The sequence below is a fragment of the Hyaena hyaena genome, unplaced genomic scaffold (genome assembly GCF_003009895.1).
Source record: "Hyaena hyaena isolate Hyena2069 unplaced genomic scaffold, ASM300989v1 scaffold_32, whole genome shotgun sequence".
In the NCBI taxonomy this organism is placed as follows: Eukaryota; Metazoa; Chordata; class Mammalia; order Carnivora; family Hyaenidae; genus Hyaena; species Hyaena hyaena.
In genome coordinates, this window is record NW_024080663.1 from 3,719,125 (window position 1) to 3,741,751 (window position 22,627).

Sequence of the window (22,627 nt, forward strand, 5' to 3'; positions counted from 1 at the left end):
CCTCTGTAATTACAGAAAATGTTAGGGGGAAAAGGGGTAAATTTCTCAAATGTTAGTTTTCTCCCTTTGAGTTCAAGTATTGCCATCTTATTTTACTGATAATGTAAATATAATACTCCCCCAATTATCCTATAAACTTCTTTAAATGTTTATTTTGAGAGAGAAGGAGACCACGCATGAGAGCAGGGGAGAGGCAGAAAGCAAATCCCAAGCAGTCTCTGCGCTGTTGTCAGTGCAGAGCCTGACACAGGGCTCCATCTCACAAACCATGAGATCATGACCTAAGCTGAAATCAAGAGTCAGACGCTTAACAACTGAAGCACCCAAGCTCCCCAAACTTACACAATTTAATCAAAACCCCAAAAGTCTTCATGGAACTCAGCCAACTTATCTTAAAAATACACATGGTAAAGAAAGTGCCAAGACAATTCTGAAGGACAAAGTCGTGAAATTCACTCTACAAGGTTCTGAGACTTACGGTGACGCTACAGTAAATTAAGACACTGTGGTACTGGTACAGGATAGACAAACAGTGAAACAGAAAGGATAGCCCAGAAACAGTGCCATCCATCCATGGAAACCTGACAGCTGACACTACAGATCAGTAGGGAAAAAATATGAACTATTCGATTAAGTTGGTACTAAATGTGTTATTCATAAGGGGAAAAATCATTAAACATTTATCATATACTATACAAAAATTAAATTCCAGATAGACTGAGGCCCTAAATGTGAAAACCAAAATTTCAAAACTTTCAAAACAAAAACCTCTCTATGTATGTAAGACTGAGTTAAAGAAAAACTTCTTTTTTTTTTTTTTAATGTTTTATTTATTTATTTCGAGGAAAGAGAGAGAGAGAGACAGCATGAGCAGGGGAGGGTCAGAGAGAGAGGGAGTGACAGACTCTGAAACAGGCTCCAGGCTCTGAGCTGGCAGTCAGCACAGAGCCCGACGCGGGGCTCGAACCCACGAACCGCGAGATCATGACCTGAGCGAAAGTCGGACGCTTAACCGACTAAGCCACCCGGGCGCCCCAAGAAAAACTTCTTAAACTAAAACATAAATGTGATGTTAAAATTTCCAAATTCTATTATTCAATTAAAACAAAAACAAAAAACAAAAAACGAGCCACAGACAGGAGTTAATGGTAGTCCATGTAAGTAATATGGCTTTAGTACCCACAATATATAAAGCTCCTAGGAAACAAGTTTAAAATAAGATAAAAACTACATTAAAAAGAAAATGGATAGACTATATGAACAGGTATTTAACAGAGAACAAACAAGAATGGCCTATAAATAAGAAAATGTATCATTAATTCTCAGGGAATTCAAACTGAAACAAGAGATCAAATTACATGTTCTTTAGTTTGACAATTAAAAAGTCCAACAATGTCAATTATCAGAGAAGACATCCAAAAACAAGAATTCTTATACACTGCTAGTAGAGTATAAATTAGCACAACCATTTAGGAATGCAACATGTCAATATCAACTTGCAAACAGACACACAATATAATCCAGCAATTCCACTCTCAGAGAAACTTGAATAGTGACACCTATTGATATATGCACAAGAATACTCACCACAGCAGTAATTTATAACAGAAAAATTTAGAAACAACCTCAATATTTGTCAGTAGGGTAAAATACATTCACATAATCATATACCATATGGCAATGAAAATCCAATAAAGCCACATATAAACTTACGTTAAAATAAACAAAAATAATATTGAACAGTAATAACAAGTTAGAGAATACAAGCAGCATGTGTCACACATACACAGTTTAAACAAGTAAAACAAAACCATATATTGCTTAAGATACAAAATATATATAACACATACAGTGAAGTATAGACATTTATAGGAATGGCAAACACCAAATTCAAGATAGTGGTTACCTGGAGTGGAAGTGAAGTATCTAGAAGATGCAATGAACTCAATGTTAACGACCACCAAAATTCATTCAAGTTGTAACTCCCAAAGTGATGGTATTTGGAAATGGAGACTTTGGGAGGTAATTAGGGTTAAATTAAGTCCAACTCCACACCCTCCAAAACTCTACATTTAAAGGCTGAAAGGAATCCTCCACTGAACCTTTCCTAACACCATTAAAATGAATTCATTTTGCTTCCTAGTTTTTTACTCCTCCCCCGACTTCTTTTGGATTAGGTATCTTTAATTTTAGTCACCCCAGTATTCCAATTATTTTAGGAGTTATATACTCTATCCCTATCATTACTATGTTGACCCTTAAAATTTTAAAATATAAACTTATCTGATTCACTTTAGACCTGAAATTTCCACTCTCCAGACTGGTACAGTACAGAAATGTTAAGATATGCATATATGATGATGTTATACTAGAAGATGACCTTATAAATGTTCTAATAACCATATTTTAAAAAAGCAAAAAAGATAGGGTGTCTGGATGGCTCAGTCGGTTAAGCGTCCAATTTCGTCTGAGGTAAGGTTTAGGTCATGATCTCGCACACCGTTGAGTTCGAGCCATGTGTCAAGCTCAGTGTTGACAGTTTGCAGCCTGGAGCCTGCTTCAGATTCTGCGTCTCCCTCTCTCTCTGCCCCTTCCCTGCTCACACTGTCTTTCTCTCTCTCAAAAATAAAGATTAAAAAAAAATAGAAATTTTTTAAAAAAAGAAAAAGGGACACTATTTAACCCAAAATAATATCAACACGTGAGAAATATAAAAATTACATTCTTTTTTATCATACTAAGTCTTGGAAATTTATGTGCATTTTACAGCTGGAGATCAATTTAGACTAGCCATATGTCAAGTGCTCAATAACTATGTATGACTAGTGGCTACTATAATGGACACCATAGCTCAAAACAATACTAGAAGCATCAGAACTTACACATCAGTTACTCAACTACTCTCTTACACGTTGTTATAGTATTTTCAGTTCAACTTTTTAAACCCCAAATCAAATAATCACTGTTATTACTTTCCCATACTGTTAATAATTCTATTTGCCCACAGGCCTACCAATTTCTTGGTTAACCTTACTTTTCCTACCTCAAACTTCCTTTCTGGCGTCATCAGCCTTCTTCCTACATACAGCACAATCTCTAGAAATTCTTCAATGGGTCTGTTGATAAATTTCCTCAATTGCCCTTTTTGGGGGAGGGTGAAGGGAAAAGGTATTTCTGAAATGTAACTACTTTGTTCTTCTCTTTAAGTGATAATTTAGCTGACTATAGAATAATAGATAGGTAGTTATTTTCATTCAACACCTTGAAGATAACTATTTCACCATCTTCTGGACCCACATGTTGCTGAAGAAGCATGCTGTATCTTTACAGTTCTTATTCCTTCTTGGGAAATCTGATTTTTCTATGGCTTCTTCAAAGATCTTCTCTGTGTCTAATGGCCTGCTCTTTCACTGTGATGTGGCTAGGTTTTCTTGTGCTTCCTAAATCTAAAAATTCATGAAGCTCATCAATTTTAGAAAATTATGAGTTTTTTAAACTTTCATATTGCACTTCTCTGCAACCTTTAACTTTCACTTTCTGGCACTCTAGATAATTTGTTAGAATTCCTCTTCCCTTCCTCTATCTTTTAACCTCTCTGCCTTTTTGTTGCTCTGTGTTAAATTCTAAGTAATTTTTGTTTTAATTCACTAATACTCTCTGTAGTGTTATCTGCCCAGCTATTTTTAACCTGGATTCGAAACTCTCTTAAAACCGTATGTACATTTCTGGTGGCACTTAGCTGGCTCAGTTGGAAGAGCATGCAACTCATTTGATTTCAGGGCCATGAATTTGCACTCCATGTTGCACACAGAGATTACTAAAAATTAGTAAGCTATTGAAAAAAATTACGCACACTTGAAACTGATATAATACTGTATACGTCAACGACACTTCAACTAAAAAAAATTAATTTGGGGGCAATTGAGTGGTTCAGTCAGTTAAGTATCTTGACTTTGGCTCAGGTCATGATCTTGTGGTTCATGAGTTCGAGCTTGGCATCAGGGACTCCGCTGTCAGCGCAGAACCCGCTTCAGGTCCTCTGTCTCCCTCTCTTTCTCCCCTCCCCCACCCAGCACATGTGTGCATTCTCTCTCTCTCTCAAAAATAAATAAATTTTGGGGCACCTGTGTGGCTGAGTCTATTAAGCGTCCAACTTCAGCTCAGGTCATGATCTCACAGTTCGTGGGTTCGAGCCCCGAATGCTGACAGCTCAGAGCGTGGAGCTGGTGGTATTCGGATTCTGTGTCTCCCTCTCTGTCTAACGACCCTGCCCTGCACAAGCTCTGTCTCTCTCTCTCTCAAACATAAATGAACATTAAAAAAATGTTTAAATAAATTTAAAAATTTAATTTTAATTTTTAATTAAAAAGCTGTGTTTCTAATAGCTAGTTACAAAAAATTCACATTTGGAGTCCACTGGGGTGTTCCTCCCAAATCAGGTGTATAAAGTAAGGAGCTACAGTAACAACCATGATCCTCATTTGAACACTTAAGTGCCATTCTGTGCTAAATCTTACATGCTATTTCATCTAATCTCCAAAATAACTTTTGAGATTAAGTCCTATTAAGACCATTTAAAAATCTGTTAAACTAAAGCTCAGAGATTACCTTCAATGTTATAGAGAAGCCAGACTCTAGCCTGCTAGCAAATTCTAAATAACATTCTCTTAACTTGACAAGATCTTCACTGAAAAAATTCTTGTCTACCATCAATAATTACAATTTAACTTAAACTTTAATACTGTTTCTATTATATGCACTTTAACTGAATTTAAGATACATTTCTTTTACATATCCTTAAGAATACTGATGAATAGATGTTTACCGAACTATGCTGAGCACAGACAACACTGAACACAAAAAAGGTAAAAAAAAGTTTATAAGAAATATTACTGGGAATATCATTACACACACACACATATCAAACATATGTCTTCTAAATGTAAAAACATACCACCATTTATAAAATATTAGCAAAACAAACAAAAAAATTATGATAGTTTCTAGATCCAACACCAACTGACAGACACATAAACATTTTAAATTACAACATCAGTACACAATCAGTAGATGCAGAGTGGGGGGCAATTCTGTGGAACCAACAAGTTTTCTTCAAAAATAAAATGCAACGGGGTGTCTGGGTGGCTCAGCTGGTTAAGAATCTGACTTCATCTCAGGTCATAATCTTGTGAGTTCGAGCCCCACGTTGGGCTCTGTGCTGACAGCTCGGAGCCTGGAGTCTGCTTTAGATTCTGTCTCTGTCCCTCCCCTGCTTGCTCTATGTCTCTGTCTCTCTTTCTCTCTCAAACATAAAATAAAACACTAAAAACATTTTAAATAAAATAAAATTCAGTTTAAAAAAAACTCACAGGTGAAAGGATAATATGCAGATTAAAAACATAAAAAAGGCTTATCAAGCTACTGAATGTGCTCATCTTGTTTGATCCTGATCTCCCCTTCCATACACACACCAAAAAAAAGCCTGTAAAAACTACTTTGACTTTTATGAGACAATTAAATATTTTAACACAGATTTGGCATTTGATAACATTAAAGATTCTTTTTTCCCGCTGTCCTAACAGTATTGTGGTTATATTAAAAAAAAAAAAAAAGAATCCTTATCTTTTAGAGACACACCAAAACATTACAGGTAAAACAATACTGGATCTGCTACTCATCATAAAACAACGTAAGAGTTAGGTAGAGTGGATATCACAAACTCTAGCAATGGTTTATTGATTATTATTGGGGCGAAATGACAGATAAATAGTGGTTCATAACTATTAGGTTTTTTTCTATGTTCAAAATTCACAATAGGTATAAAAAAATCATTGCTCAAAAACACATCTCTCATGGTTAAGTTTTTGTGATACTTTTATCACTTCCAAAGTAAAAATATTATTTAACCACCGTAAGCCCCTAATGCAGTACGTCCAAAACTAAGTATTACACTTTGGCAACACAAATAGACCAAATAAGAGATAAAAACATGAAATTTATAGATCCATGATTCTAATTCATGGCACCTCACGTAATACCAAAGCCAATCCTTTTGGAGTTCATTCTCCAAATTCTAACAACAGCGTAATAATGAGTTACTTTTATGTATGGGAACTTACAGGTATATATAAAATAGTGCCTACCAGATGAAATACAAATTTCATAACCTGCACCTCAGACTTTCTACAACCTATGTGCCATCTTTCTCTCATATTCATATATAAAACCATACATAAACCCACTGCCACAAAAGCTATTCAATGTTTACCAATTTGTGCCAGCCCATCTACACAACTTTGGCTGTGTCATTCCCTCAACATACACTACTCACCTCCTCTCCCCAACTATTTTTAATGCACTGGTCACAACTCACTCCTTCCGTGAGGTCTACTCTGATCCTACCGAACCAGACTGATCTCTTCTATAACAACCGTAAAGTATTTGTTTAAACCTTGTGTACGTATCTATTCAATTAGATGAGGTCCTAGAAAACACAGCTCTTTTGGATCTCCAGCAAAAAGAATGTTATGAAATAAAATTGTTTATCTTTTCCCTAAGTGGCTCGTGAGATTATAAGCATACTGAAGCCAGACCCTTTAGGAGTTATTAAATATTTAATGAGTATGTACTACTTAAACACCTACTACTGACAATGGAGGAGCAGTAAAACAAATAAGGTCCCTACCTCTACCCTCAAGGAGCACATATTCTCAGTGTCTTTGAATTGCCAGTTAACAGCGTTGGCATTTAGGAGATACACTATAAACATCTGTAACTTGGAATTCTAATATAAACATGTCTATGTGGCATTTTAAGAAAAACCAAACTCTAAAAGCCCAAACAAAATAGTTTTTAATAACATACCTATTATAAACAACCAGTTATATTCAATTACAAAAAAAAGTAACATTTAGCATTATTTCATAGCAATTATCTAAAAATACCATGTTAGTGAATTCAAAAGTTATATCACACCTCAAATAGTTTAGTTCAGCAATTTACAACCAGTGCTTTCGAAATACCAGTGAGATCCAACTTGGAAAATGCTAGTATTTTAACAAATATGTCCTTTATATTCCAGTTTTAAAGGCTTCATTTAGTAGTTAATTTAGTAAAAAGAGAACTAGGACCAATTTCACTGTTTAAAATATCCATCCAAAAAGTTAACATTTTATTATAAGCAGTATCACCTTGAATTAATGTGCAATCACTTCATGTATTTCTGTTTTCCTAAGTAAAAGGCCCATTATATTGCAAAAATTTCAGTGGCAAAATGGTTAAGAGTACAGAAATGAAATCATGAAGTTAATTACAAATTACAAAGAACATAAAAAACCATTTTAAGAAAATGCAACAAATCTCTGTTAAAAATTCACAAATTTCCTGGGCGCCTGGGTGGCTCAGTCAGCTAAGCACTCATGATTTCAGCTTAGGTCATGATCTCATGATCATGAGATCAAGCCCCTTGTCTGACTCTGTGCTGAATGTGGAGCCTTCTTGAATTCTCTCTCCCTGTCTTTCTGCCCCCACTCAAAATAAAGAAATAAATTTTAAAAAGCCTTTTTAAAAAAATTCACAAATTTATTTTCATACTCTCAATAAGCTAACCAAAAAGAAAGGAGTCTAAAATCAAGTAACAGCAATGAAAAATGAAATTTCAACACACCCTAAAGCTATAAAATTTGGATATTCTATATGTAGTCCAAGTCAGTTAACATTAACTGAGGACCTTGTTTATGAAAAATATTTTATCCATAACCACATTTAATCTTCAAAACTATTACAATCTCATCTGAAAGATGAAGGACCTGAAGCTAAAAACATTTAAGATAAAACAAACTAAAAAAAAACCCAAAAAACCCCAAAAACTATAGGAGCACCTGGGTGGCTCAGTCGGTTAAACATCTGACTTCAGCTCAGGTCACAATCTCGCGGGTTCGAGCCCCAAGTCGGGATCTGTGCTGACAGCTAGCTCAGAGCCTTGAGCCTGTTTCAGATTGTGTGTGTCCTTCTCTCTCTGACCCTCCCCTGCTCACACTATCTCTCTCTCAGAAATAAATAAAAAACATTTAAAAAATTTAAAAAAACTATACTCCTTAATAATACAAATAAATCTATATGCCCAACACTACACAAAGAAATTCAAGGTAATAACCTGTAAGACAATGTACCTACAAGTATGAAATAAACTTTACACAGAAATGTAACAAAGATGATCATTAACATAGGTCAGGTATACAAAAAGGCAATTCACAGGACAAGAAATATAAAGTCGAAGTCTTAAAATCTCACCCATTTCAAAATATAAATTAGAAAACAGTTTTTATCCTAAAATTAGGTGATATTCTAAATTTTTAAAAACCCAGAGTTGATAAGGGTGTGGAGAAATAGGCATTCCCACACACAACTATGGAAAACAAATCAGTGAAGAATCCTTTTGCCATTGTGGTTTTCATACTTTAAACTGTAAATCTGATTTGACACATTTTTACTAAAATCAAACCATAATGTCATCAATGTAGGAACTACACTGTAGTGTGTCCATATAACAATGAATGAGGCAGATCTAGAACTACAGACTATACTATGTAATTAAAAAAAAACAGGTGGACTTGGACTTCCAGCAAGATGGTGTAATATGTTTCCCATTGAAACAACTTTAAAAAAATAAATCACACATGACATATGTAACAATGGTTTTGAAGAACACTGAAGATCAGACAATGAGGGACAATGATCCCTGAAACTCAGAAAACAAGTAAGGTGAGTCCATGATTGCTCCAGCTTACTCTCTTGAGAGACAAACCAGGCCATAGCACAGTCCAGGTGGAAAAAATAGCCAAACTTCAAACACTCCCTACGTAAGAGGACGTGAGTCCAAGGAGACCAAAGTAGAGTTTGGGCAGCAAAGTACCAAAGAAAGTTGCACAGAGACAACTCTGGGAATCTGTGGAAAATCCCCCCTGAATATTCAATGCATGCACATAACTGTGTTATGAGTTATATAGAAAATATTTTTCTTATTGTTTAAGTAGTGCTTAAAAGATCAATGGCTGTTTCAACAAATACAGGATTTATAACATACACAGAAGTAAAATATACAATACCAACAGCACAGTCCAAGAGACTAAGTAGCATAAACACTCCTTGAAGGAAGATTATTAAGATTAACTCCTAAAACCAGCCACCAATATAACCAAAAGTTAGAAGCTAATCAGTTAACAAGAGATTTAATGGAATAAAAAAAAAATACCCAACCGAAAGAAAGCATTAAACGGGAACAAAGAACACAAAACACAAACAGAAAAACAGCAAAGTAGTAGTTTTAAAACTAATCTATTAGAACAAGAGGGTATAAGTTGGATGTAAAAATCAAATTCCAACTTTATGCTTTCTACATAAAACACATTTTAAATCTAAGGACACAAATAGGTTGAAAGTAAAAGAATGGAAAAAGATATACCATGTGAACCCTATTCAAAAGAAAGCCAAGATGGCTATATCAGTATCATAAAAAGTAGATATTAAGGCAAAGAGTATTACCAGGGATAAAAATGGTCACTACATAATAAAAAAGGGGTCAATGCACAGAGAAGACATAGTAATCCTAAACATTTATGTACTAATCATAAACTTCAAAAAAATAAAACTGAACTGCAAGAACAGACACATGCACAGGTAAAAAAGGAAATTTCAATATCCTTCTCTCAATGTGATAGCACAATAGACAGAAAATGAGGAAGGACAGACATCATTTCAACAACATTATCAACAACTTAAATGAGATTTATAAAACACTACCCAACAGCAGAATACACCTCCTCATAAAGTGCACATAAAACTTAAGATATATGATATTTGGATCATAAAACAAGTCTCAACAAATTTATAAAGATTCAAGTCTTAGAATATGTTCTCTAGCCGCAACGGAATTGAATGAGAATAACAGAGACGTTGTGCATCTGGGTGGTCGCTGGTAAAGCATCCAACTTCAGCCCAGGTCATGATCTCACAGTTCGTGGATTCGAGCTCCACATCAGGCTCTGTGCTGACAGCTTGGAGCCTGGAGCCTGTTTCAGAGTCTGTGTCTCCCTCTCTCTCTGCCCCTCCCTCACGTGTGTGTGTGTGTGTGTGTGTGTGTGTGTGTGTGTGTGCACGTGCTCTCTTAAAAATAAACATTAAAAAAATTCTTTAAAAACCTAATAGAAACATCTATGGAAAACTCCAAATATTTGGCAATTAAATAAATAACATACTTCTCATCACACATGGGTCAGAAAAATATATTACAATGCATTTTGAACTGAATTAAAAGTATGCAAGAAAAATTTCGAGAGAGGAAGGGGTACCTGGGTAATTGCCTGAGTAGCTCAATTGGTTAAGCGTGCAGCTAACTCTTGATTTGGGGTCAGGTCATGATCTCAAGCACAGTTCCTGAGTTCTAGCCCCACATTTGGTTTCATGCTGACAGTGCAGAGCCTGCTTGGGATATTCTCTCTCTCTCTCAAAATGAATAAACTTAAAAAAAACTCTGAGGGAGGCCATCAAAGCTGTACCTTGGAGGGAAATATATTGGGGCACCTTGATGGCTTAGTTAAGTGTCCAACTTTGGCTCACATCATGATCTTGTGGTTCACAAGTTCAAGGCCAGCTTGTGCTGACAGCTCAGGGCCTGGAGCCTGCTTCAGATTCTGGGTCGGTCTCTCTCTCTCTCTCTTTCTCTCTCTCTCTCTGCCCCTCCCCTGTTCAAGCTCTGTCTCTCTTGCTCTCAGAAATAAAGAAAAACATAAAAATTTAATTAAAAAATAAAAAAGGGAAATATACAGCACTAAACCTCTATGTTAGAAAGGGTATCACGTCAATGATACCAGCTTCAACATAACTAAGTTGAAAAAGAACTAAGTACAAAGCAGAAGAAAATTAAAACATTAGTTATCAGTAAAAGAGGAAACAGAAAACTCAATGAAACCAAAAGCTGATTTTTAGAGAATATTAATAAAATCAATAATCTCTACCTAGACTAACAAGGAAAAAAAAAGACAAAATTACCAATATCAGGAATGAAAAAAGTGACATCACTACAGATTCTACAGAAACCAACAGTTATAAAAAAGGTAATTATCATAAACAACTCTGTGCAAATAAACTCAGTAACTTGGATGAAATGGACTAATTCACATGGAAGGCACAAATTACCACAGTTCATTTAAGAAGAAATAGATAACCTGAATAGTCCTGTATCTATTAAATAAACTAAATGTGTCATTTAAAACCTCCACAAAGAAAACAAACATCAGGCCCACACAACTGCATTGGTAAATTGCCCAAACATTTAAGGAAGAATAGCATTTAGGGGTTCACTCTAATATCATCACTTCTATTCAGTACTGTACTAAGATACCACAAGACAGGGAAAAAACAGCATCCAGATAGGAAAGGAAAATGTAAGACCAACAGTGTACGCAGAAAATCTGATGGGGTCTACAAAAAAAGCTATTATATCTAACAAGTGAGTTTATCAAGAGTAAATAATACAAGAATATGCAAAAATATTTGTATTTCTCTACACTAATAACTAGAAACTGAGGTTTAAAAAATACCATTTATAACAGCACCAAAAAGCAGGAAATAGGAATAAATCTGACAAAAATGCACAAACACTGTACAATGAAAACTAAACACTGCTGGGGTGCCTGGGTGGCAGGTAGCTCAGTGGGTTAAGTATCCAATGACTGATTTCGGCTCAGATCATGATCTCACAGTTTGTGGGTTCAAGCCCTGCATTGGGCTCCTTACTGTCAGTGCAGAGCCTGCTTGGGATTCTCTCTCTCTTTCTTTCTCTCCCCCCCTCCCCGCCTCTCTCTCATTTGTGCATACATGTGCACTCTCACTCTAATTAAAAAAAAAAAAAACCTAGACACTGCTGAAAGAAATTAAAGACGATCTAAGTAAATGGATAAATTGTGTTCATGAATGGGAAAATTCAACATTGTTAGGATGTCAATTTACCTCAAATTGCTTTTTACATTCAAGTTAATTCCAATAAAATCCTAGCAAGCTTTTCTATAGAAACGGACTCATAAAAATATGAAGGACATGGAAGAACCAAAACAACTTTGAAAAAGAATAAAGAAAACCATGACTGCTTGATGTCAAGACATAATATAAAGTCATAATAATTAAGAGAGTATGTTTTGGCATCTAGATGGAGAAAAATGGGTCAATGGAAAAGGATACAGTACAGAAATAGAACCACACATACATGGATAATTGATTTTTGACAAAGGTGTAAAACCAATTCAATGAACAAAAGACAGCCTTCTCAACAAACAGTGCTGGAAAAAGTTTAACTCCACACCCCCCAAAAAAGAAATGTTGATTTATACTCTGCATCATACTAAAAAAAAAAAAAAAAACAAAAAACCTCAAATGCGAAACCCTAAACTATAAAACCTCTATTAGAAATAAAAGGAAAAAAATCATTGTGACCTTGGGTTAGGCAAAGACGGCTTAGACATGACACCAAAAGCACAAGCCAGAACAATATAAAATTCATAAAGTTCATCAGAATTAAAAATTGTTGTTCAAAAGACACTATTAAGAGAATGAAATTACAAAGGGCAAAAAAAAAAAAAAGTATCTATGAACTACATATCTGATAAAGGACTTAAAACCAGAATAAAGACTTCTTAAAAGTCAATAGTAACCCAACTTAAAAAGTGGGCAGGTTGATATGGTGATATAAAGAGACCTTCACCAAAGATATACAGCTGGCAAAAAACACATGAAAAGATATTTAGCATCACAGACATTAGTAAAATGCAAACTAAAACCACAAGATTACCACTTCACCCTCATTGGAATGTCTAGAATCAGAACGACAAGCACTGGAAAGGACGCAGAAGGACTGGAAATCTCATACCCTATTGGTGGCAATGTAAAATAATACAACCACTTGGGAAAACAGTCTGCAGTTTTTTAAAAAGTTAAAAACATACACGTATCACATGATCTAACTGTTCCCATCAAAGTTTTTTCCCCAAGACAGACAAAAGTTCACACAAAGACTTCCAGGAATATCTACAGCTTTATTTACAATAGTCAAAAACTGGAAACCCACATGTCCATCAAGAGTTAAATGATAAATTGCTGTATATCCATAAAATGTAATACTACTAAGCAATAAAAAGGAACAGACTATTGATAGACAACATGGGTAAATCTCAAAATAATTACTCTGAGTGAAATAAGACCTCCCCCCAAAAAAGGGAGTGCATATGGATTCATTTAAAATTCTAAAAAATCCAAACAACCTATAGTGACAGAAAGCAGATCAGTGGTTGTTTGGGTAAAGGAAGAAGGGAAGATTACAAAAGGGCAAAATAATACTTTTGGGGGTGATGGATGTTCATTATCTTGATTGTGATAACGGTCTCACAGATGCATTATATATCAAAAACTGTGTAATTAAAATATGTCCAGTTCATTTATATTAAACTGTATCTCAATAAAGCTATTTTTTTAAAGGTAAGATGTGGACGAGTATATATGTTAATAATCCATTTGTGTAAATAAGCAAAGATGATAATGTTTGATAATATGTGAGCTGGTAACACTTCAGGTGGCGGGGGGAAGCACCAGAAAAAATTTAACATAATTACCTACACCTGAGAAACAGGACTGGGCCTCAAGGAGAAATAACTTCTACTTTGAATTTTTTAAGGGCATGGAGAAATCTATACATAATGAGAACTTAATTACTGATACATAGGCATGCATTCAAGGCAAAAATTCTTACCACTATCTCAGAAAAGTTCATAAAACAAAACTTCAGTTATTCAAACTTTTGTATTAAACAATGGATAAAAAAAAAGGTTGGCAATTATTTTTACATCATTTTGCAATTTTTTTCTTTTTATGCCACTAATACAGAAACTGGTAGGACCAATAAACCCTACTTGAACATCCGATGCCAAGTCTCCTCATTTCTCTCGGCCTACTCATGGTGGCTCGTCTGAATTCCTTCTCTCCTCACCCACTAACAGTGGCCAACTCAGACTTGTGTCATTCATTCTTTTACAAAATTCCACAAGATACCTATCTGGGTGGTAACTACACATTCTATATCTTGCATCTTGGGTTATTCCTGATTTCAAATCCTGCAACTACCTCAACTTAGAAAATAACACTGCCAAATAAAAATAAATGCCTTCCCCAAAAAAAGCTCTTTCTCCTCCAATGTACACAATATAAACTCAACAAATAAGCTTAATATTAAAGCATGGACAAATGGGGCGCCTGGATGGCTCAGCTGGTTAAGCATCTGACTTTGGCTCAGGTCATAATCTCAGGCTCAGGTCATCTCATCTCATCGTCCGTGGGTTCAAGCGCTGTGCTGGGCTCTGTGCTGACAGCTCAGAACCTGGAGCTTCGGATTCTGTATCTTCCTCTCTGCCCCACACCCCACTGTACCACTGGCGCTCGCTCTCTCTGTCTCAAAAATAAATAAAACATCTATAAAAAAAATTTTAAGCATGGACAAGTATCCAGTGCACTACAGGGCAGAGGACAGCAAAAAAATACAAAATATCCCCTAAAGTGTTCAAAAGACTATCACAAAAAATAATTGTGACAGTCACCATCACTACACTAAGGACAAAGCCTCTGAAGACTACTCACACTTGAAAGGGGGAAATGTTACTGCGTCCAACAAGTATTTGTGTATCAGGTTTGGAGTATGTTGTGCCAGACTAGAAAAATTAAAAAGATAGAAGACAAGGACCATACCCAAACACGGAAAACAGGATTGCTAACAAAAATTTTAACATATTGTGTTGTTAAAATATGCAACAATTCAAGGAAATCAAAGGCCTAAGTATTAGAACTAAAGTCTAAAGTAGTAGTTTTCCTGGCCAAAATGTGAGGGAAAGGTTCCAAATGATCTGTGCTATAACACCTATTTTCCCTTAATAGAAAGACAAACCAGCTCTTACCTCCTGACTCATTTGAAGCTAACTGCTGAAACAAGTTTCATTTCTTTTAAGGATCAAGATAACAGATTTCTAATGTGGCTCACTACTGACACATATTTTAGCCTTCATAATCGAAAGTTAAAAAAACTTGGATTAATAAAATTATATGACTTAGGTCAAATCACTATCTGCCCACTTAAAACCATAATTTCTCTTCAGAAAAATGGGGTATCATTTTTATATTCACAAAAAACCATGTCTGAAAGCATTTTTAATTCCCTGAACACCATTCATACCTACTTAAAAATGTTACTCTCACAGCTATTCTAGAAAAACTTAGTTTTGTCTATTTAGATTATAAACTATGTAATCCAACTTTCAAAATTAAATGAAAACACTTGAGTTTTGTTAACTCTAACTTTCAAAAGCTAACTTAAAATTTCCATTGATGGTAATAGTAAATTCAGCCATTCTGTTTCCATTAGTTTCAAACAATTTTTTCCTACCTTCACGCCAACTGCAACCTCAGTGACAATTCTGTAAAGAAAAAAAAATAGTTTCAACCTGTTATTCTTTTAATGATCACTGCTGGTCTCTAAAACTTTTTAGGGCAGTTCATCATTCATAGATCTTCCACTAACCATATAAATGGAAAACACACAGATGGTCAGTGACAATTCTGTGTAGTATTTTCAACTCAGTTTTTGAAAAACTGCTTTCAAACTTAAGATGAAATTCACTAAACTCATGGCATTTTTTAATAACCCAGTAAATACCAAAAAGAACAAAACTCCCAAACTATAATGTCATTTCTACAAAGCTAGTACACTTAGGTTAATAATTTAAAACTTCCAACTCTTTGGTTATCTTGATACAATCAGGAAACATGAATTCCAGTGCCAACTTTTGCCATCAATTTCCATGTTAACCTGGGGAAATTGCAAACTTCTTTAGATCTAGGTTTCATGTGGAAAGTTATCTCTAGATACCAGTAGGATCATTTAAGGTTCTGTTTCTGTTCACTTTGATATGGTCTTCCCTTAATACCTTTTAAAAACACCAAACACTTAATCAAAATAAACTCATAATTTACTGGACTCTTGATATATTGTCATTGATTCTAATAAATGTACTTTTTAAATAACTGGGTTTTTTTTTTTTTTTTCCCTAAAAGGGCCGAACATAGCTCTATTTTCGCCCTCAAGGGTGCCTCCTTTCCAACAATTAAATCATTAAGTCTTTTCAGATGTAGAGCATTAAGTACCGGGGAGACCCCGGTCGCGGTCATTTCCCAAAGCCCTTGCCCTCACCTCACTCAGCATTCTAGCTCTACTCGAGCTCTCAAAGATGCGGCACGGACCTGGCTTTTTGGACTTGTTTTTGTTTTTCCCGAAACTGGTCAAAGTGGCTTAAAAAAATGGCCCTGTGTTGACTATCTGCTCTTGTTTCTGCCATGGCTGTTGGCCTTTGCCCATGTGACTGATGTCGACCACAAACACTCGGTTTTTCAGATGATTTAATTTCTGGGCCCTTCTGCCAAGGCTTGAATGTTCTCAGGCCCCCACAAAAAGGCATTTTTTCGGCCTCCCGCCCCCACTACCAGACTCAAGTGAAAACAAAGGAGTATGACATCTGCCTTCCCCCTTCCTCCCGCCGCCGCACGCCCTCCCCGCCCCCCCCCCCTTCCCCAGCGGCTCCCACTTAGTCTTCCCCAGAGCTCCCGCCACCGGCATCTCCCCCAGCCAGGGCCGGCCGGGCGAGGCCGGGGAGGCAGAGGACGGCTGGGGTGCACAAGATGCCTCTCTCCTCTCCCCTAACAACCCCCACACAGGCCTCACGCTGGCCACTACATTCGCTCCCATAGGCGCGGCTACCCAGGGTTCGGGTCCCAGGTTACGGATCGAAATGGCTCCTAGAGGGGGCAGGGACGGGCCAGACGTTCTGGGGTTCCCACCCCATCCCCCGCCGCCCAGTCCGTGCCCGCTACCCCTCCGGGGTCGTCGCCCCCGCCATCGCCCCAATGCCTCCGCAGTCTACGAGCCCGCTTTCTTCTCATTTTCTCGACCAGAGCCCGCCGGGGGAAGCGAAGGGAGGGGTGTGTGCGATGGGGCGGGGGTTGGGTAACGGCAGCTCAGCCCTGGGAGGGGCCGCCGGAGGGTTTCTGGCCGACCCCGAACCGGGCCGAAGGAGGGTCCAACTCCCCTCTCACACACCTCCTCGCCGGCCCCATTACATACCCGTCCATTGCCGAACCGGACAAAGCTTCGCTCACAAGAACCGAGCCACGCAGCCAGCGAGACACACAAGCGGCGAGAAAATGGCGGCCAAGGCCCGACGGAAATTGCCGAAGGTGCCGGAGCGCACGGGGCAGCGCGCGGCAGCGGCGGCGGCGGAAAGAGCCGAGCGCGCCGGCGCCCGGCTGCGGGAGGCGAGCGGCGGGGCGCGGGGACGAGGGGGAGTGGGCGCCGCCGCCGTCTCTTCCTCCGCGCGGCCGCGCGCCTGGGGCCCTCCGCCCTCCGCCCTCTGGGCCCAGGCCTGCGGCGGTGAAGCAGGGCGGCCTGCCTTCCTATTGCACGCGCCTCTGAGAAGTCCCTGATGTCTGTCTTGGGCGGCGTGGATGGAACAGCTCTCAACCCTCCACACCCACTGCCCTGGATCTCAGGGGGGTGGTCCCAGAACTGCAAGACTGCCCCCAAGCAGCCTCCACTTTTAACTCCAAGCCGGGTCCCAACTTGGCTACCCTCGACCTACTTGAGCACAGGAAAAACTATTTTATAGCTTTCCTCCTACGCCATCTTTTATTTGCAGACCCTCTCCATCCTCTAAAACAAAAACAAATACAAACACCAAAAAACCTTTACCCCACCAAATGAAACCACTGCTTTGTACAGATCAGACTGACACCTAGGCTTTTGTTTCCAGACCATCGTAGTTCCCTGCCAACTGGAAGAGAATGTGCTTCTCACCTCAGCTGATGATAATGAGCACTTGTAGGAAATAGTCACAGTACCTTGGATGGAAAAGAGCACAGGTCGAGCCTCGTCATAAAGAGTAGGTATGAAAAATGCAGCGATAGTTACGATCTACCATTTGGGAGCTTGAAAGGGAAAGTGGGGATGGGAGTGGTGCCTCAGTCTTAATTGGTTAGAGATGGAAGGAACGTGGAAATGGGCCACACAAATTGACTTCCTTTTCTGTGTATCTCACAGTCGCCATTTTAATTCTAGTAGTATATTGGGCCTTTCCTTTAACGTGTTTTTCAGGGGCTCAACAAAGTTTGAACAAGCACCCATTTGGGGGAAATTTGCTTAGTGGGGTGACTTTTGCCAGCAACTTACCGTCTTCTCCATCCATCACCCCGAACTACGCTACACACACACAGGACTAGTGTTCCCTATATTTCCCCAGTTACTTTCAGTGCCCACCTCCTACATGCAACACATTACTCCTTTCCTAATTGGAATTTCACTGTACTGAACGGTACTTACTGTACAATTCATAAAACAATATTATTTTTAAAGTGGACAGACTTTAAAGAGCATCTTGCCCAAATATTTTGCTATAGAACTCTTAAAAGTATGCAAATGTTATTTACCTCAGGGATTGGCAATCCTTAAAAAAATCTATTTCCAACAATGCATGCCTTGCCTTTGCCTTCACCATTGACTAGCAATACATAAAGGACCCACTATCGGTCCTATCACTTTTCATATATTTGTGGTTTTGTACATGTATTTTCCCTCAACAAGTAAATATGTAAGCTCCCAGAGGGCAGGAACTCTAGCATAATTTTCCGTATTCTCCACATTGACTCAATCAATATTGATTGATCAGCAAAGACAAACTGTCTCATGAGGGGAAGCCTGTCTTAAATGGCGAAAGAAATCAGAATATTCTGAAAACCACTTTTTTCTTTATTTTTTCTCCTTATAAAGTACAAGGTTATGAACAAATAATAGTCATTATGCTTATTTATTTAAACCCTTCACTTTCTCGAAAAGAATTAATGTTCTTTACAAGTCAAGACATATAAAATACTAGATGAAATAACAAAGTCAAATAAGGAGTAAGACATAAGACAAAAATATAACATGGAGTCAAGAATGAAGCTAATGTAACAATGTATATCACAAAAACATATTGATTAAAACCTAGGTTCAAATTTAACATTAAGCATGTTCATTAACTTCTCCAGGAAAAAGTTTATTACTGAAAAAAAATGGGATTTCTTACTGAAAATGAAAAAGGGATATAAAATAGGGCCTTCATCCTAGATAGTTGTGAAGTCTAAATGCCTTAATATATGTAAAGTACCTCTCTAGTAAAGTGACAGGTTATGGTAAATATTCAATAAAGGGTGCTATCATCATACTTATTATTTTCGTTATTAACTATTATTCACTTGACAAGAAACCGGTAACAAATTTAGCTTTTGGATTGTTAACAGCCAACAATATTCATATAAATAAATCTATACAGAGATTTTTCACAAAGGTTAAAGATGTCATTGAAGTAATTAGATTGGCTGGTATCTAGTGGAATAAATCTGGGGAAATGTCATGGATAAATTTCGGAACCTCGAACAAATCTAAATTTGCATGATTTTTATGAGTTAAGCATGGGGCAGATTATTAATCTCAACATTAGCAGATGGCCAACCTTTGTAATATATGACAAGATTATATTAGTGTTTATGGATTCCTAAAAAAATAAGGCAATAAAAAGTGAAGTGCCTGTACAGCATTATTTTCATACCCATATCTTTTTTCAATGTAACGATTTGTTCTTTCCCTTCTGAGTGGTAAATGTTTTGACCTTTTACAGAGATTTACACTTAGGTGAACAATGATTAAATCTAAATTTCAGTGTATGCTAAGCCAAAATGAGGTCTAATATGGATGCAATAAAAGTAGGAAATAGGATCTTGTTCATAATGTTCTGATTTTATTCCTGTCTCCACCTCTCGTCTGCTTATAGTACCAAAGGCTTCCTTTAACGTTTTCATAAAGCAGTTTCTTCTTATGAGAAGAGGGAATAGTAATGTAATCAATTAGATTCTATTTTTTGGTATGTTTCTTTGAATAGTTGATATAAATTCAAAATAGAGAAAGTAAATTCAAAAGGTATAAAAGCATATGCGAAATGCCCAGAAAGGAAAAATATATAGAGACAAAGTGGGGAATAATTGTAAATGGGCATAGGTTTCTTTTTAGGCTGATGGAAATGTTCTGAAACTAGATAGTAGTGACGGTTGTACATATACCAAATATACTAAAATTTCTTGAATTATACACTTAATATTGGTGGATTCCATGCCATATAAACTACATATCAATAAAGCTGTTACAAGAAGAAAAAGCACCTATTCCTTCTTCCAAGCTACTGTGTTCCAGAAGCAACCTACCTTACCAGTTTATTGCATAATGTTCCAATGCATAAATTGAAACATACATAGTATTAGTTTTTATTTCAAAGTGATAACTACAGTACACACTTCTGCAACTTATGTTTCAACTTTAAAAACATATAGAGATCTTTCCTTATTAGGACATTTAGAACTGCCTCATTCTTTATATATGGCTGTATAATATTCCACCAAATGAGTAAATCATGATTTATTTTGCTGGATCTCATTGATGATCACTTAGGTTGCCTCCAATCTTAGTATTTACAAATAATTCTGCAGTCAATATTTTAGTTTCTACTAAACTCCTGAGTAGAATGCATTTTTAATTTTTTAAGAATGCTATCAAATTGTCTTTCAGATTAGTGAGCCCTTGTGGGGAAATATTAGCAATTCCTATTGTAAATAAAGGGGGGCTTATTTCTTTAATATATAAGGAGGTACTACAAATAAAAAAGTCCACAACCAAATAGAAAAAATAAGTAAAGCATACAAGTAGAATACAAATATTACAGAAAAGTAAAAACAAAAATGCTCAGCCCAACATATAATAAGAGAAATTCGAGATAAAACTGTACTCAGATACCCTTTTCCATCTATCAATACCCACCTGTCTCCCTCCCTAGCAGACATAGCACAAAGCTTCCTGAGTACTGAGAAAAAGGATTCCTTTCCAAACTATCAATTTGTGTGAAAATAGAATAAACATACTTCTAAATACACTAAATTTATATGTCAAAAATTTGTTCCCTATGCATTTCTTCTTTGACATCTTCTGGAAGATGTATTTCCCAATGAGGGAATATATCAGTAAAGAAAATATGGTATCCAGAAGCCAGACATCCAACATATAAGAGAGGAAAAGTAAATTAGATATTGATCAAGGAACATTCAGGCCAACAGCTATACAGAGGTATAGCAGTCCTTGGGTTCCAATATGATATGAGACCAGAGGGCCCCAGAAAAGATGTCTCCAAGACAAAACAAAGAACTTATATAGACCGAAAATGTCTGACTATATTGAGCAGTTTTGTAATGCTGTAGGCAAGCTGAGGGAGAAGAATTAACTCTGAGATCAATAAAAAGTTGTAAGGAAATAAATCACAGTGCACTCTATGGATCAATTGTAAAAAAATAGTTACAGCTTCATAATAATGTAAGCACTGGATATTAACAAAATTAATATTATGAAACAATTTCATGAGAGGATAGAAGTATGAATGTGTGTGTGGGGGGGGGGTATATAAATTCTCACATTCCAAAGTAGGAAGTCAACAGATAATGTCTAGAATTGATAGGTGAGAAAATAGCAAGTGAGTATATTATTCGGAAGTATAGCGGTAAATACCAGGAAAATCAGGGAAAAGAGTTCAAAGTGGTTGTTTCTGGGGCATGGTACTTGGGGATAAGAAAAGGGTGAGACAGAAGAGTATAGTTTTGGTTTTGTTTATTTCGTGATAAATCTTCCAGAACTATTTACTTGTTAAGCTTTGTGCATGTGTTACTTTGATAAAAATACATTTTACATTAAAAAACGAAAGGATTAGATGGCAGTGAGCAAAGGACTGTCTTTGCACAAACATTGCCTCTTTTGTATTCAGCAGAAGTGACTGCTTATCTACATGCTCACTGAAAAAAGCTCAGCCTAGCTGGCTGTCCTTCCTATACTGTGCATATAATAGAGATTATTCTTGGAAGAGAACACAATAGTTTGAGTGGATCAGCAGTTTTTAGAATGATCATGCATAAAGAACTAAAGTAGGGGAGAGAATGAGAAAAGTAAAGAAAAATACACAGAAAAGTAAAAGGTGAAAAAAAAAGCTACATACAAGGGAAACAACATCATTTCACCTTAAAATATTGTAAACTATGAAATGTTATAAATATATTATAAAATCCACTTTATAATTTATGTAGCTTTATGTAAATAGCCACATAAATGATAACTGACAAGTGATTTGCAAAAAAACGCAGGTTTGAAGCTCATTCCTGGAATGAGTAGCTCTTCCCTACTGAATTCTTCTTTGATTAACTTCACAAAGAAACAAACCAAATAACAAATGGAAACCATCGGCCTTTTCAAAGTCTTTTCATATTTCTAAAGTTTTCAAAGTAGTTTAAATACATTTGCTCCTTAACACTGGCAATGAAAAACTGAGAAATGAGACCTGAAAATAGTTCAGATTTGGTTAAGTCTCTTAATTATTTTACAATAGATGTCTCTCTTGGAGAATTGTCACTTTCATCCATG

At 36.7% G+C, this 22,627-nt stretch overlaps 1 protein-coding gene across 5 annotated transcripts in view; it reads right to left on the reverse strand.

Annotated features, from left to right (window-relative positions):
* PTBP2 (polypyrimidine tract binding protein 2) overlaps positions 1–17,299 on the reverse strand; it is an 83,824-nt gene extending 66,525 nt beyond the window's left edge. For 4 of the 5 annotated variants that reach the window (XM_039228445.1, XM_039228444.1, XM_039228443.1 and 1 more), the window contains exons 1-2: positions 17,210–17,299; positions 15,479–15,509 (exon numbers count right to left, since the gene is read on the reverse strand). In XM_039228445.1, coding sequence (XP_039084376.1) covers positions 15,479–15,509; positions 17,210–17,217 — 39 coding nt within the window. In that variant the 5' untranslated portion in view covers positions 17,218–17,299. Of the gene's footprint in view, positions 1–15,478; positions 15,510–16,282; positions 16,302–17,209 lie in introns of those variants that run through there. The other variant, XM_039228446.1, reaches the window with a different exon arrangement.
* Between the last annotated feature and the right edge of the window lie 5,328 nt (positions 17,300–22,627).